This window comes from Cenococcum geophilum (genome assembly GCF_001692895.1).
Source record: "Cenococcum geophilum 1.58 unplaced genomic scaffold K441scaffold_45, whole genome shotgun sequence".
Taxonomy (NCBI): domain Eukaryota; kingdom Fungi; phylum Ascomycota; class Dothideomycetes; order Gloniales; family Gloniaceae; genus Cenococcum; species Cenococcum geophilum.
The window spans coordinates 154404-169812 of record NW_027137603.1 but is presented as its reverse complement, the minus strand read 5'-3'; the positions used below and the strand labels follow the sequence as shown (position 1 = coordinate 169812).

Here is a 15409-nt window from a genome sequence, read left to right as displayed (position 1 = left end):
AAGCCCTTATAAACCTTTATACCCTATAAACGGTAATTTACTCTAGCTTATGCCGGAGGCGTACGTATTAAGTGCTTTAATTTAGTAAGAAGCCCAAGCAGGGGGTAAGGGGTAGAGGGCGATAGATAAGAGCTAGCGGCGAATAGAGGACTGGCGTGCACTTAAAAAGACCTATAATTCCCCCTTTAAGGCTTTTAAAAGCTATAAAGCAACGGCAACTCTAACGGTAATAATGCTGGCACTACCTCAATCTTCATTTTATATCCCTCCTAAAATTTTACTTAATAATAATAATTTCTATATTAGTCCCCCTAGAAAATCGATAGCTTTGTCTTAGTATTATATAACTACAGCTTCTAAAAAAGGCGTAAGTAGTATACCTTAGATAAAGTATAAAATACCACTTTTCCCCCTAAAAAGTTAAGAAGTATTAAAAGCTTAGGCACTTAATGGCATGTTATTCCACCTAGGGCCTTAATTTAGAGATTCCGTCTAATAAAGTGCCTATAGACCGTATATATAATTATAAGAAAGCTTATAATAAGTATTATAAGGATAATAAGGACAACAAGGAAGATAGGGATAGAAATAATAGTTAAGTCTCTAGGGGAAGTAGTTAAGGTAATTATCCTAATAATTACCCTACTACTCTCCCTCTTTCCTAGTAGTTTTAAATATATAGTTTTAACGACTAGTAGCAAATCTAATAGTTATTAAAGATAATACAGCCGATCCGGACCTGGAAACCAAGGGCAATAAATTTAGTAACGCTAATAATAAAGCTAATAAAGTTAATAAGGCTAGTAAAGCCAATAACTAACTAATGCCCTATAAATTTAGTATATGTATCTCCTTTAATTTATAATGGCTTTATTTAATAATTAGTAGATAATAGGAATAATAGTAGTAATAAGGATAATAAAGAAGATAAAGAGCTGCCTTTATTAGAAGTGCTATAAGAGGAGGTATATATACCTATGTATAATTATACTACACCTTTAACGCTAGATAGCAGTTAAACAGATAATTTAGCTAAGGGGCATTATATTAGAACCGCTTTGCGGTTTAGGTAAGAGCTTAGGATATTAGTAAGCGCTAGTTAAGAGTCTTTAAGAGCTAAGAAGTTAAAGAAGCGGAGGTTTAATTAACTTAAGTAACTAGATAATATTAATTATATCTCTAATACTTCTATTAGTGAGGGTGGCGAGAGCCTACGGCCTAGGAAGTAATAAAGATTACTAGCTTTCTGGAGAACCTTACCTCCTAGCCCTCCTAGCCCTAACCTTAGCGGTAGTAATAACTGTATTAAGGAGCGAGCGGCCTCTGCTACGTGGCCTACTAGCCCTTTACTTTAGTAATCTTTATCTTCCTGTAATATTAGACCGCTATAAGATAATCTTAATAATCTTATTAATGGCTTGGCTAAAGACTATAATTATAATAATAATAATAAGGGCGGCGAGAATGTTGTGGATGAAGGTAAGGCCGAGAACTGCAACAATAGAAGCGGCGATAGCGGTAATACGGATGATGACAACGCTAGGGACGGCGATAATAGTAATAGCAATAGCGATAAGAGTAATAAGGCTTACGGGTATATAGGGCGACGAGAATCGTTGGCGCCCGTTAGTAGTAGATTAAAACTAAAGCGTACTGCGAAGTATTATCTTTAGCGGTCTTACCTTTCCCCTTTAATTTTATTTATGTACACGTCTGACCGGAGCACTGCGCTTAGTAGCAATTATTATAATTAGGCTGGATCCCCTATATATAATCGCCTTTATACCTAAAAGCCGCTATTAAACTTAGCCTCTAACTCTAATTATAGTAAAGCGATACTTAGAGCCGCCTTAAATACTAATTTAGAAGAATAGTTAATCTAAGTAGCTTTTAGGCGCTAGGAAAACGGGTTATATATACTAGATATTATTCCTTAATAATTCCCTAATAGCGTTGCCAATAACTAGAGCGACGTTTTAAACCTAGAGCCTACTATAAAGCGCTATACCTAGGCTAAAAAAGATAAATTTAATAAAATAAACTTGGATAATAAATTGGAGATTAATAATATTCTAGGGGAAAGAATAACTAAGTTAGGGTGTAAATATAAGGTAGTTTAGAAGCCTACCTAGGTTTATAAGAGCGGGCTTTTAAATTCCAAAGATGCCCTTAAGTCTTACTAAAGACGCGTCTGGTATACTAAGGTTAGATTACTATAGGTATACTCTATAAAAGTAAAGGGTAGAGCTGCCGTGCGTAAGGGACGGTAGTAATGCTTTAGAATATCCTCGTTCTTAGATAGTGGTGCTTTTTTTAGCTTAGAGGTCTATTTCTAGTTTAGTATTCTTATTCTTGGCGTATTTAGTAGGAATATCTTATAATTGCTAGTCTAGTAGATTTAAATTCTTTATATACTCTATATAATATATAGCCGTAAAACTCTAATTACCGCCTTGCGTAAGCCATATTCTTACTTAGCCTAGTTACGTTATACTAAGTCTTAATGCCGCTCTAATTAAGAACACTTTAGCATCCTAGCTTATCTCCTATAGCGGCTTATATAAATAGCTTTATATCCTACCTTTTACTTATCCTATTCTAACTTTTAAGCACCTAATTATTAAAGAAAGTCTACTATAGGGAAACGAATATACATTATATAGCTAGATTAGTACGAATATCCTATCTATTAGTATATAATTCTTAATGGCTTTAAGGACTTCTTTATACCGCTTATCCTTTGTATAACTAATAAACGCAAAACTGTATCTTAGTGACCACCTATTTCTTTTAGCCTTATCTAACGTATACATAATAACCGCCCCTAGTAATAGATACTGGACTATCCTTATCTCCTCTTTGCCCTTATTTATTCTAGTCTATACTATACATATAGAAGAACGCTAGCGCCTTAGAGAATTATTATAAGATCTATCTACTACTCCGTTAAACGTAAATACCGGTATATCTTTATCTTTAGAAATTCCTATTAGTATCTACTTACTAGTAGGGCTATAGGTTATATAGATTATCTTAATATACTTTAGGAGTTTAGGATTATCTAATAACTAGTAAATGATCTTTATACCATAACGTTTATATTCTAATACCGCTTTAAGCCTAAACGTTTAATAATTATTAAAATGAAGTTTTGCCGTTCTACGAAACGTAGTAACAAATTTCTTATAGCGGTTAGTTTTCTTCTATAAGAATATAAACTAGTTACTTATATAAACTTTTAAATGCTTAATAATATTATCCCTAGCTATTGCTCCTATAGCCGAACTAAAAACGGTCGGCTAAAGGGTATAATCCCCGACTAGTGTTACTGGCGATAATTGCGTAGGGGTTAAGGATGTGCTTAGTTCCCCCTTAAAGTAGTTTTAAGTAAGTTTATCCTCTACTCTAGAGTATATAAAGGGGGTATTATTATTATTAGGGTAGGTTAGGTCCTTAGTAGCATTTATAGAAGAGGGAGAGGGTTAGCTTAGCGCGCTAATACTAAAAGGAGTTGCCGTCGCTCTAACACCGCTAGGAGAGTTAAGCTTAGGAGGTATTAATTTCTTATTAATATCTACTAGAGGGTAAGAAAGATGGGGCTAAATACTCGTTATTATATCGTTAACACTAGAGTTAGTAGTAATTACCGTCTCCCTAACGCTATTAAGCTTAGTAGGTATTAGTTCCTTATTAATATCTACTAAAAGGGGAGAAGAAAGATAAAGCTAGATGTCGCTTATTATATTACTAACGTAAGACTTAGTAATGCTCTTACTAGCCTTATCTAATAATAAGTCTCTAATACGTATAATTTGCCTTTAGTTAGTTATAGAGCTAGTAGCCTAGTAGTTTGGAGTTGCTATAGGAAGTTATTAATGGATTTTCGTTACTAGTTATAGAAGAAAAGTATTTATAGGAAATAGAAATAGAGTATACTAAGTAAGTATTTTTGTAAGGGAAGCATGGCGGAGCTACTAGTACTAAGCGGCTTCCTATATATAGGGCTGCCTAAATCCTCTATAAGTTAAAGCGCGTGGCGTACACGCCTATAGTTAAATTAAAATATAGTAATAACTTAGAAATACTGTAGAAGTTCGTATATAAGGTTTATTATTAGTTGCACTTATACCTAAATACCTTATTATACCCTAATAGAATGGCTTAGCGTTTAAATATAAGAAGTAAATAGTAAGGCCTACTCCTGTAGTTCTTAGAGCTTAGAGGATTGCGCTAAGACGGCCGGCCTATATAGGATATTCTATTCTTAATTTTGTAATAGAAACTCGGTAACTAGAAGAGTAAAAGTCCTATATTTTTAGGTACTGCTTGTATAGGTAGCAGCATTATATGGTATAAATTTGTATAAGGCATAGCTACGTTAATTAGGGCATAATATACTACTAATTTCGTGAGGCGAGATAGGCACTGCTTGTATTAGGCTTTAATTTAAGCGCCTATTTTTAATAATCCGTATAGCCATACGCCTATACGCACCACCCGCCACTTATTTTTATATATTATCTTATATAGGATCCCACGGAAGCTTCTAAATAGGTTTATTGGTTAATTCCCCTTAGGATTNCTTATNCNNTAGAACTAAAATATANCTTAGTAAAAACGTNCTAGTTATAATNTTTATATTAAAACTAACTAGTAGCACTTTTAATAGCTTTTAGTATACGCTAGCTTATAGCCTTCTAGTTTACTTTATTTAACCTATTATTTCTTAGCTTTTCGTTTACGCGTTCTAGAATTTTTTCCCTTTTAGGTAAATTTACATTATTTTAGCCGCGCTGTGATATAATAATATTTCTAGCTTCCTTATTTGTAAATTTCTACTAATTTTTATTAAAAAAAGGCGCCTTAGCCTAGGCCTATATACTTGCTAGGAAACGCTACTACTGCTTTAGGTTATACTAAACTGCATCCCGCACCTACTTTATAGTAGCATTAGCCCTAATATCTATTATGCGTGGTAGCGTTTAAAAATAGGTATTAGTAAAATTACTAGGTCCTAATATGTTGTGGCGAAGCAGGGTTTCGCAAATAGAGAATTTTAAGTTATTTAAGTGTTTTGGCTAACGCCACTAGCATTACCCCTATTAGTTTAGTTTTATAAGACTAGTTCTCCTACCTTCTCTAGGGTTGCACTAACTATTTAGCTAAACGCTGCCGGTTCTAGTAGCTGCGCTAGATATAGCCCACCTAATACTTCTACTACGTTATGGAATATGCAGAAGAACTATATAAGGTTACGATTTAGGCAGCCCTTAGCTAATATGTTAGATCTTTCTTATACTAATAGTCCTAGGGTTGCTATAAGGAGTTAAAGTACTAGAAGTTGCTTACTATATTATAAAAGTAAGAGAAGCTGGGGCTCCTAGGTGTAATAGCTAAGTCAATAATAATAGTTACATTTTCCCTAGTTGTTAGAGGGGTAATTTATTTCATAGATTGCAAAACCTCCCTAACGCTCTATATGAGCTAGAAAAATAATTTTCTTATAAAGTAAAAGATTAACTTTATACTATTTTCTAATGCCAAAAATAGAACTTTTAATGTTATATAATTATAAAAATGGCTAATGCAAGGCTTGCGTAACTATATTATATATTAGTAAACTAATAGCTAAAATTAGGGGGGGGGGCTTTGTACGTCAAAGTTGACCTTATGGCCTTAATTTCCGTCTTAGTGGTTTGCGCTACTATCCTAATTATGCCTATATACTAGAAACCTAATAGCTAAATAGAAAATGCGTATTTAGGGTAATTCTATTAAAGCTATAATTGTAAATGCTAATTAAGAGTAATACTAATGTAATAAAGCTAGACGTGCTAGATCTTAGAATCTTCGGCTAACTTTTTAAAGAGGTATATTACCTAGAAGAAAATAATAAGTAAGTAGAGAAAGGCACTATATAACGCTATTTTAATAATAAAAGGGTTTAGATGCCGTAAAAACTAAGTAGTTATAACGAGGGTAAGGGTAAGGTAGGTAAATCTGCTAAAGGGAGCTATAATCTTAAATATCTAAGAAAATGGAAAAGAATAAAGATAAAAGTAGGAGTAGGCTAGCTTATAATAATATTATTCTTAAGAAATAAGGCGGGCTATGCAAATGCTATGTTATTACTGCTAAATGACTTAACTAAGCGGCTTCCTAATAAGTTATCGCCTAAACCTTAGGCGATAAATAACTAAAGAAGGCACTTAGGGCGTGTGGGGGTTAGTTACCTTCTCCATTCTATTACTAAATTAAGTATTTAATACTATCTATAATTTTAGGTAATGCTAAATAGAAAAAGAGAAAAGTATAAATCTTTTATTTTAGCTGGTAACTTGCAAGTTTTCTATATTATTATGCCCCGTATTAATCTTCGTCTCCTAGCTATACGCTTATAATATGGCGCTATAGTTTACGAGCACTAAAACCGTGTAAATACTCTACCGGACCTTTTATTAATTTGGTCTTAATATTAAACCTAAAGTGCCTTAGAATAAGTTAGCTTACTAGTATAGCTAATACCTATATCTTCTTTCCCTCTTCATCCTGCTTTTTTACTGCTATTTTAATAAGTATTCTACCTAGACTAGACTTCTAATAAGACCCGTATATAGTAAGAGTAGAGATTTTTATTTAGCAATTTTGGGAGTACCTAGTACAAAATTAGCTACGCCCCTAAGCCTATAACCTAAGACCTATACTAATGCCCCTTAGCTTAAGTTTTTTCCTTATAAAACTTAATATTATCTAGGTTTTTATCTTAACGTAGATTTTTAATACCCTTTAGGAGGCTATTAAAAATACCTTCATTTTATTAGCTTGCAAACTTATATTAGATAAATAGTAGTACTATATAAATACCCTCTTTAGGCAGTGGCTAGGGTTCTAGGCCACTTATAATAAGGACGCTAGAAATTACAGTTTCGCTAATTAGCACCGTCGAATCTTGCCTGGCTTATAGTGACTTAACTACCTTAGCTTCGTTTTTATTATATAGGCTTTCTATACTATAAACCCTTAAGGTAAAACTAAGAAGCGTATTAATAAAATTAACTGCGTAAAAGTCGTATATGTTTATTAGGAATTCTTTAGAATATAGTCTCCGAATCTTAAAAGATAGGGAGGTTTTAAAAGCTGAAATAATAATATAGGTTGCTTGAAATACATCTATATACGTAAGCGGTTAAATTTAATAAGTAGCTATTATAGGAAAGAGCGAAGGAAAGCAAAATTAGTAGCAGAAGAGGAGCACCTAAAGATGTACAAAGAAGTTATAATATTAATTAGATAAGAGCTATTGGGACCGTCGTAGATATAGTAGCTATAGCCCCTACTCCGACTAACGGAATTAGGTTCTTTAGTATTACTATTTTACCCTTCCTTTAGAGAGAATCTGGTAAAGGATTCTGTATAGTAGATATAGCTAAGAATTATCACCGCACGTATTATACTAATTTATTATTATACATTTTGTGTCTACTTAGTATTACCTAATACTTAACCTTTAGGAATGTATGTATATAAGCCTAACGCTGCTAAATGCCATTAGATGCAAAGATAAGGTGTTAAGGTAAAAGATTTAGTTTCCTAAGCTAGATACAAATAACTACTATTAAGGGTCTATAATAGATAGACGCAGCCTTTACTTTAAAATATTCTCTACGCCTCTTTCTTTAATATAGTTCTCTAAACCTTAGAGATTCCCCTAAATTATAGTCTGCAATTTAATTAGAATAGATACTATATAAGAGATATTAAATATACTTAAAACGTATATGCGTTAGAGTGGTTATATATTATTTTAAGGAAAGTAGGTAAATAGATAATATCCTATACTTATTACTCTCTAGTTTTTCTATAAAGAGTATTAAGGAACTCCCGTTAAGACTTAGAGAAGGAATAAATTAAGGAGTAAAAGAGTTTATCTATAGTCCTTTTATCTAGGTGGATGTAGAGAATTTTACTTAATATTAAATTATTAAGTGTTTAAGCGACTTATTAGTATTTTAGGCGGTTAGGATTTCCCAGATCTATACCTGCCGTTTATTAGTCTTTTAGGCCTATAGTAATTTAATACCCTAATAGGCCGGTGCTAGGACGCGACTTTAGAGGTTCCGTTTGCTAGCCTTATATACCCTTAAGTTAATAAGTGCCGGAACGTAAAGAAGTTTTAAGCTTAGTAGTTAATCTAGGATGGCTTTCTAATATAATTAAAGACGCCCTCTTTAGATTAATATTAGTATATAATAAGGCACTTACTCTTAGGCTAAGGTTAATAGTTAATACACTATAGCCCGAATCTTAATCCTAGCTACTAGTAATAGTTATAAGAGGCTACTAAATATACTAGTCTAAGACTAGTAGGGTTTAGCAAATTGCGGCTTAAAAGAGCGAGCTAATTATTAAAGAAGTAGTATCTATATTAAAGAATAAAGTGGCTATAAATAGCTAGCAGAAATAGGATAGACTAGGGAATAGTTTAAAAGGAGCGGTAAAAATAGTAAAGTTAAGGAAGTAATAAATAAAAGCTATAGAAGAAGGCAATAAGGCAACTAGTAAAGTAGATAGTAAAGGCAACTATATATCCCTAGTAATGGGGCGAAATTAGCTTTATATATTACTTATCTCCATTTTATACCCTTAAGATTTAAAGCATTCTTAGGTTTATTAAGGCGTTTTAGCTTTTAATTCTTATAGGACGCATTATTATATTATTAAAAAGAAATTAACAGGAGCTTCTAGACTTTATAATAGCGGGTAAGCTACATCTAATTAACTAGGGAAACGGCTGCAAATCCTTACTTTAATTAGCTATTTAGTTTTCTATTATAGATCTTTAGAGGAGCATAAGTCGTAGTAGTAGAGTTTAGTAAAGTGTGGCGTCTTAGGGATAATAAGGCGAGGGGCTAATATACGCCAAGTTAAAATTATAGGGGTATTATCGTTGCGATTGCAACGATAATCCCCTATAACGTTTCCTACTTCCCTTACTCTTACACCCTATTACCTTCTTTTCTTAGTTTAGCTAGCCTATAGGATTACAAATACCTCTTTACTTTAGAAGTATAGTAAAATAGATTTTAGCGCTATGGTAATTCTATTCCATAGCCTTTTCCTTCCTAAAGCTAATTATTATTTATTATAGGATAGAGAAGCAGTCCTTCCTAGTATACTGTTATAGCTCGCTCGCACTATCCGTCCTTATTATACTATGGGTTTACCTTCTATTACTCCTCTTATAAGGGGTACTTATAGATAATAGTTATTATTAAATAAGATTAAGCTTTTTATATAATTTCTACGCTCTACTAATAAAGGCGAAGCAGTAAAAGCCTGTAAAAGAGTAGTAGATAAAATTCTAAAGGCCTTACCTACCGACTATAGAGAGGCGCTTAGCTTAAATAAAACCCTAATAGTCTTAGGCCCCTAGAACGCCTTAGTAATTCTAAAAGCTATAAAAGCCCTAAAAGCTATAAAAGCTCTAGAGGCTTTAATAACCCCTATAGATCTAAAGACTAGGAAAGCTATAGTTAAATTTATTTTATTATTCCGGATTCTTAAAAGATAAGGAACTCTACCTCCTAATAGAAGCCTAGACCTACTTTATAAAGGAAGCCCTACCTTTAAGGAAGCAGAAACTACGCTTATAAAATACTAGAATTTATTGCCAGTAGCTATAGAGCAACTAGTTATAGTTTGCACGAAAATTTAGTCTCTAGATAATTGCGAATTAGAATAGTTCCTTAAGCTTTATAATCCGGCTAAGGGTAGATTACTTAAAGCCCTCTAGGAATTATATATTAAACTAGTAGAAGCTAATAACTAGGTAATAATTTATAACCTAGCTAATGTCCTTAACGTAGGCAAAAATGTAGTTAGTTATAGGTTAATAAAGTCTGTTTTATCTAAGATGCTAAATAATAAGGTGGAGTAATTAAAGAAAGAAGGTTATAGGCCTAAAAAGGGCTAATAATTTAGAGCTTTAGCACGGGAGATAGCCTATCTATTAGAAGGAGAGCGCCTTAAACTAAATAATATTGCTAGCTAGAAATGGAGTTGTTTTAAATCTAAAGTACTTATTAGTCTCTATAACCTAGATTCTAGTATAATATTAGTTTTTAATTATCTCTATTAAATTAATAACTAACCTATAATAGTATTAAAAGGCATATAGTACCTAAAGAATTCAATATATTAATTGCTTAGATAGAAATATAACTATAATGCTAGAAATGGACGGAATTATCCCCCTTAGCGAGGAACCTAAAGGATGTATATCTCTATTGTGCTAATACTAACTTTATAAGTTAGCCTAAAGCTAGCAGCGCTATTTAAAACCCTAGGGGTATAAAAAGATTAATTACTATTAAGCAGTCTAATACTAAACGTACTAGGCGCGAGTTATCTAAAATAAGTAGTCCATAAGCCGTCCCTAATAGGAGTTCCAATTAAATATTTCTAATATCTTTAAGGGACTAATATAGTATAGTTATACTAGCTAATCTTTATTCGGATTTTCCTAAGATGCTATTACCTTTTAGATCTACCTTAATCCTTAAGATCTACTTATACCCTTTAGAAATCCCTCTTAACCTAAGCTATTACTTAACCCCTAGGATATCCTTCTCTTTTAAACCTATCTTAATTTCTTAAATCTACTTAGATCTACTATTAATTCCTTTTAATATATACCTAGACTATTACTTAAATTCCAAAGTACCTTCCCCTTTTAAACCTTTTAATTCCTAAAATCTATTCGGATCCTTTATTAATTCCTCTTAATTTAAATTCTAATCTCTAGCCAATTACTCCGCTAGTTACTATAGTGATAAATAACTAGCTTAATTTATACCCTATATTTCTATATATAATAAGCCTTGACCTAAACCAGAATTCGCAATATAGTACTCCCTATATATTTTAATATTATTCCTACTCTGCTTCTAAGGAACCTATAGCCTTAGACGGCTCCTATAAGGCTGCGGCTATATAGACCTATATAGATATATAAGTATATCCACCCCCCTTCCCTATAAAGTATTAAGGCGTATTATTAAGTGCGCCTATTATATTACCGCTCTGAAGTTTAGGGTATTTATATTTTATGGAAATCTTAAACCCCGGTAAACCGTTATCTAAACTTAGCTGGCTAAGTGCTAATATTACTATAGCCTTTGCTGCGCTATCCCTAGGGTTCGCCTAGATTTCCTTATTTATATTGTTATAATATATTAGATATTGGTTTTTGACGGAGACCGCGTCTTTAGTAGTATAGAGGATTTTAGTAGTATACTGCCTAGCGACTTTCTAAATATTTTTCATTAGTATACTACTGATCTACCTGGCGTTGGCAATACCTTAATATATAGTAAAATATAAGGTGACGTTGCTTTACTATTAGGTATTTTATAGAAGGGGATATCCTCCTTTTAGGAGGATAAGGATTAGCTTTATACTAATAGAAAGGCGCGTAAGTAATCTAAATATCTGCTATTTATACTAGAAGCTATTTATAGTGCGGATATAATAAGTCTAAGAAAGATGTAAGTAATGGATATATTAGTAAATAGATATTAAGACCCTTTAAAGGGGCTGATTTTTTTTTAGTGGGGCTGATTTTTAATAGGGTAGGGCTTATATAATACCGCCCGTTCCTAAGAACCGTTATTACACTAACGCGCCTTACGGAAGAGGTGCGGGCGACTTATAGAAATTGTCTTAATATTTATAGGTAAAGAGAATGTGCCCTAGAGTGTATATAAATATATATCCTCTAGTCCTGTATAAAGAGGCCACTAGACCTTTACTCCTATCGTTATCCTTACCTAGCACTTTTACCTTAAGAATAATATTGTAATAAAGCTACCGGAAATTATAAAGGATAATTTAATTATTAGACTAGATTGTCTTTTAGTTTCTTGTTAAGATTTCCTATAGGGCTTTAATAAACCTAGTATAGATTATAACAGTGTTAAGGTAAAAGATACTATATACCCTTTAGTTATATTAGTCTAATAGTTCTATAGGTTATAGATATTTTTACCCTCTACTATATACGGCAGTGCTAGTAATAAGGCCCGCACCTATATTACGGCGAATATATCTTTTTAGGGATATTTAATTCTGATAGTTTAGTAGTTAAACGTATGGTATTCTTGGGTAATCTTATACTTATAAAAGGTGGGCTAGAAATAATTAAATAGGTAGAACGTAAGGTAGAGAATAGGAATAATTGGCTTTGGATAAAAAATGCTCTATCTTCTTAAAAATTCTTTAAATGAATCTCCTTTGATGACTAACTTAAGTAGGTTAAGGTAAATATTATAAATAATATGGCTTTTTATATATTAACAGTTTTATAGGTCTTAGACATATTTAATTTCCGCCCTACTTTAAGCGCTTCCCCCCTATATAGGAGACGGTTTACCCTACTTAGGATTTTTTTTAAAATGGGTTGTAGAAGCTAGGCAAAGTGCTATTAAATATAGTTAAAAAGATGGAAAATGGAGAGGAAGCTATGGAACAGGTAAAGCGTAAGCTGCAGCGTTATAAGGATAAAGACTTAGCCGGGTAGATATTATCTTTAAGTTTTACTTAGCTAGGAATAGGAGAACGAAAGCTATAAGATATTGGTTCCCATAGGGGAGTTTAATAAAGTATTAAGAATTTGCGTCGTTTAGAGCTTTAATAACCTCGTTTTAAAGGCAAATTATATCCTCTACTTTATCTATAATTTTAATTAACAGTTCACTATATATTTTAATAAGCCGATCGCCTAATATTTTTAGCTGCTTTAAAGCTTACCGCAGTTTTTATCCAGGTAGCCCTCTCTAAATCACGCCGTAAGTAATAACCCTAGAGTGGATTAGAAGATCTCTATGCTTATATTTCTATAATATTAGGAGGATATAATTTACAGGTCTTACAATATTTTAGGTACTATGTTTTTACTCTATTAATAGAATAGCCGCATTTAAGCTTTATTTAAATATGGTTGCATATTTTATAAGGTAATAATAATAATTTTCTATTTAGGTAAAGTATGGGCAATATATAGATTCTAATATTAGAGCTATTCTAGAATCTATAGTATATATATACTACTTTAATTAATAGAATTATAGTAGATTATAGAAACCTTGTATTTAGCATAGGAGGTTACTTATATATATAAAACTAGTAATAAGCTAAGTGTGCGGAGGAAGCTAATAATATCGTTTTTTATTAGTGCCCCTTTAGGAGACGCTAGAGTATATATATAGGTATATTACTGCCGTATATATAAAGAGATCGCTATATACCAGGGATCGCGGCTCTAATCCTAAAGGGGTAGGTTGCTGTTTAAATTAATAACGGAAGCTAGGGAGCTGGTTTAGGCGTTTTAATAAATAAGATTAGAGTATTCCTTTTATTTAGCTCGGCCTCTATACGCCTAGTGTATTATAGTATATTATAGCGGAATAGAGACGCTTTAAAGGAAGTATAGGATAAGGTTTAAACTTTAGTTATTTGCTAATTTGCGGCTATTTTTTAATAGGACTCTAACTAGGTTTTTACCGGGTTCTAACCGGATTCTAATTAGACTTTAACTAGACTTTAACTAAACTTTAGCTTTTTATACCCGTAGGAGGTATATAAGAGAGTAAATAGAAGTATAATCCTTAATAAAGCCGCTCCTAGCTAGTAATATACTTAGCGTTAGGCGTTTCCCTAGCTTATAGATTTAAGTAGATAATCTTATAACAAAATCTATATAAATACTTTCCGCTTTACTCCCCTCTTTATTATATATATTAAGTAGAGCGCAGTATAGATATCTAGACGTTGGTTTATAGCAATAAATAGGCTTAGGCGGGGTTATATATTACTCTTACCCCTCTAACCACTTAGGGTAGCGTAGTTTTTTAGTTAGGTATTAAACGCCTATTACCTAAAAATGTTTTAGCTAATACGGTCACTCTTAATAATAATATCGTCGCCTTATTACCTTTTTATTAAAGCCCCTCTTACTAAACTTTGTATATTTATTATATTTCCCTTAGAGAAATCTATAAAACGTCTTTAATATTTATAGGAAGCTTACTAGAATTCTTACTTAGTTTCTTGGTTTCTCTTTATCTTTATAAGCCTATAATATAACTACCCTCCTCTTAACCTTATACATTGCTAGTATAATAGCTCTATTAGTTATTACCACAATCTGCCCTTAGGCTCGGCTTCCTAATAGTATATATATTACGCGATAAAGATACCGATTATAACTTACTTTAATTGTCGTGAATTACTATACTATGGCTAGCACAATTAGGAAAACTAGAGTTAAAGATAATTTAAAAGACGCGCTTATAAGGGAGTGTAAGGAAGAGGTAGAAAACTTCCTAGGCCTATAATAGTAGGATCTAACTATAGCTTTAGACTGATTGCGGCGACTATAAGGCGCCTAACTAGATAAATCTAGATAGTATACAAACTAACCCCCTAAATAGCACTGTTGCCATTATTGTCGATATATAAAATAATGTTAGAGCAATACTAATCTATAAAAGGCGGGATAGCAAATATAAAGGCGGCGTTAGAATAGAGGACTAAGGATATATAGTAATAGTTCCTTAAAGTAATAATTAGTATTACTATAGTATAGGATCTACTAGGCTGGCGTATATTAAGAAGAAGTAGGATATGTTTTAGACTTATTATATTATTTACTAACGCTATATAGCGAAATGGTCGCTAAGCTCCCTTAAAATAGGAATTATAATAAATAGCGCAGACTTTACTCTATATATATTTGTTAAGTATATTTAGCCTCTAAGATAATCGGATATAACTACGCCTTAAGTGTCGGTAACCGTAAGCTTGTAGATATCCCCTATAAGTGACGCCGGCTATATTAGTAGGGGATCTATAGGGGTTTCTAGAGTGATTAAGTAATAGAACTTTAAGAGCATTATAGTCTTCTATACCTTTTATAGAGTATTTCTTAACTATATTCCTAAGGATATCGCACTAATAAGCGCTTTTATGCCCTTTAAATTCCGAAGGAAGCAAGAGCCTATTATAATCCCTTATACTAGCGACTAAAGATTGCCCTAGGCCGACGGCGTAAAGTATAACTATTTCGCGGCTACTAACCCTTTTGGCCTGCCTTAAAAACTGTTAATAATAATTCTGTCTTTCCGCGGTCTTTAAAGCGCCCTTTAGTGGCTTTACTAATAATGCAAAGGCGTGTTAGATACGCTTCCCTTTATTTAGCTTTACACCTTCTTAATATACAATTAATTTAGAGGCCTTAAGAAGCTTCTTTATTGCCGCGGTAATAGTTAATAGTGTATAGCGAGATATTTTTAGCTATATAGGGCCAGATTTTATAATTACTTATGGCCGAAGGGCTATAATATAAACAGTA

General features: G+C 32.5%; 1 protein-coding gene across 1 annotated transcript; it reads right to left on the bottom strand.

Moving 5' to 3' along the window:
- Window positions 1–15009: 15009 nt before the first annotated feature.
- K441DRAFT_578291 (uncharacterized protein) lies at window positions 15010–15159 on the bottom strand (the record flags this gene model as incomplete). Its single annotated transcript, XM_067644284.1, has 1 exon — window positions 15010–15159. A coding segment is annotated over one exon (150 nt), but the record flags the coding sequence as incomplete, so codon positions are not given.
- Between the last annotated feature and the right edge of the window lie 250 nt (window positions 15160–15409).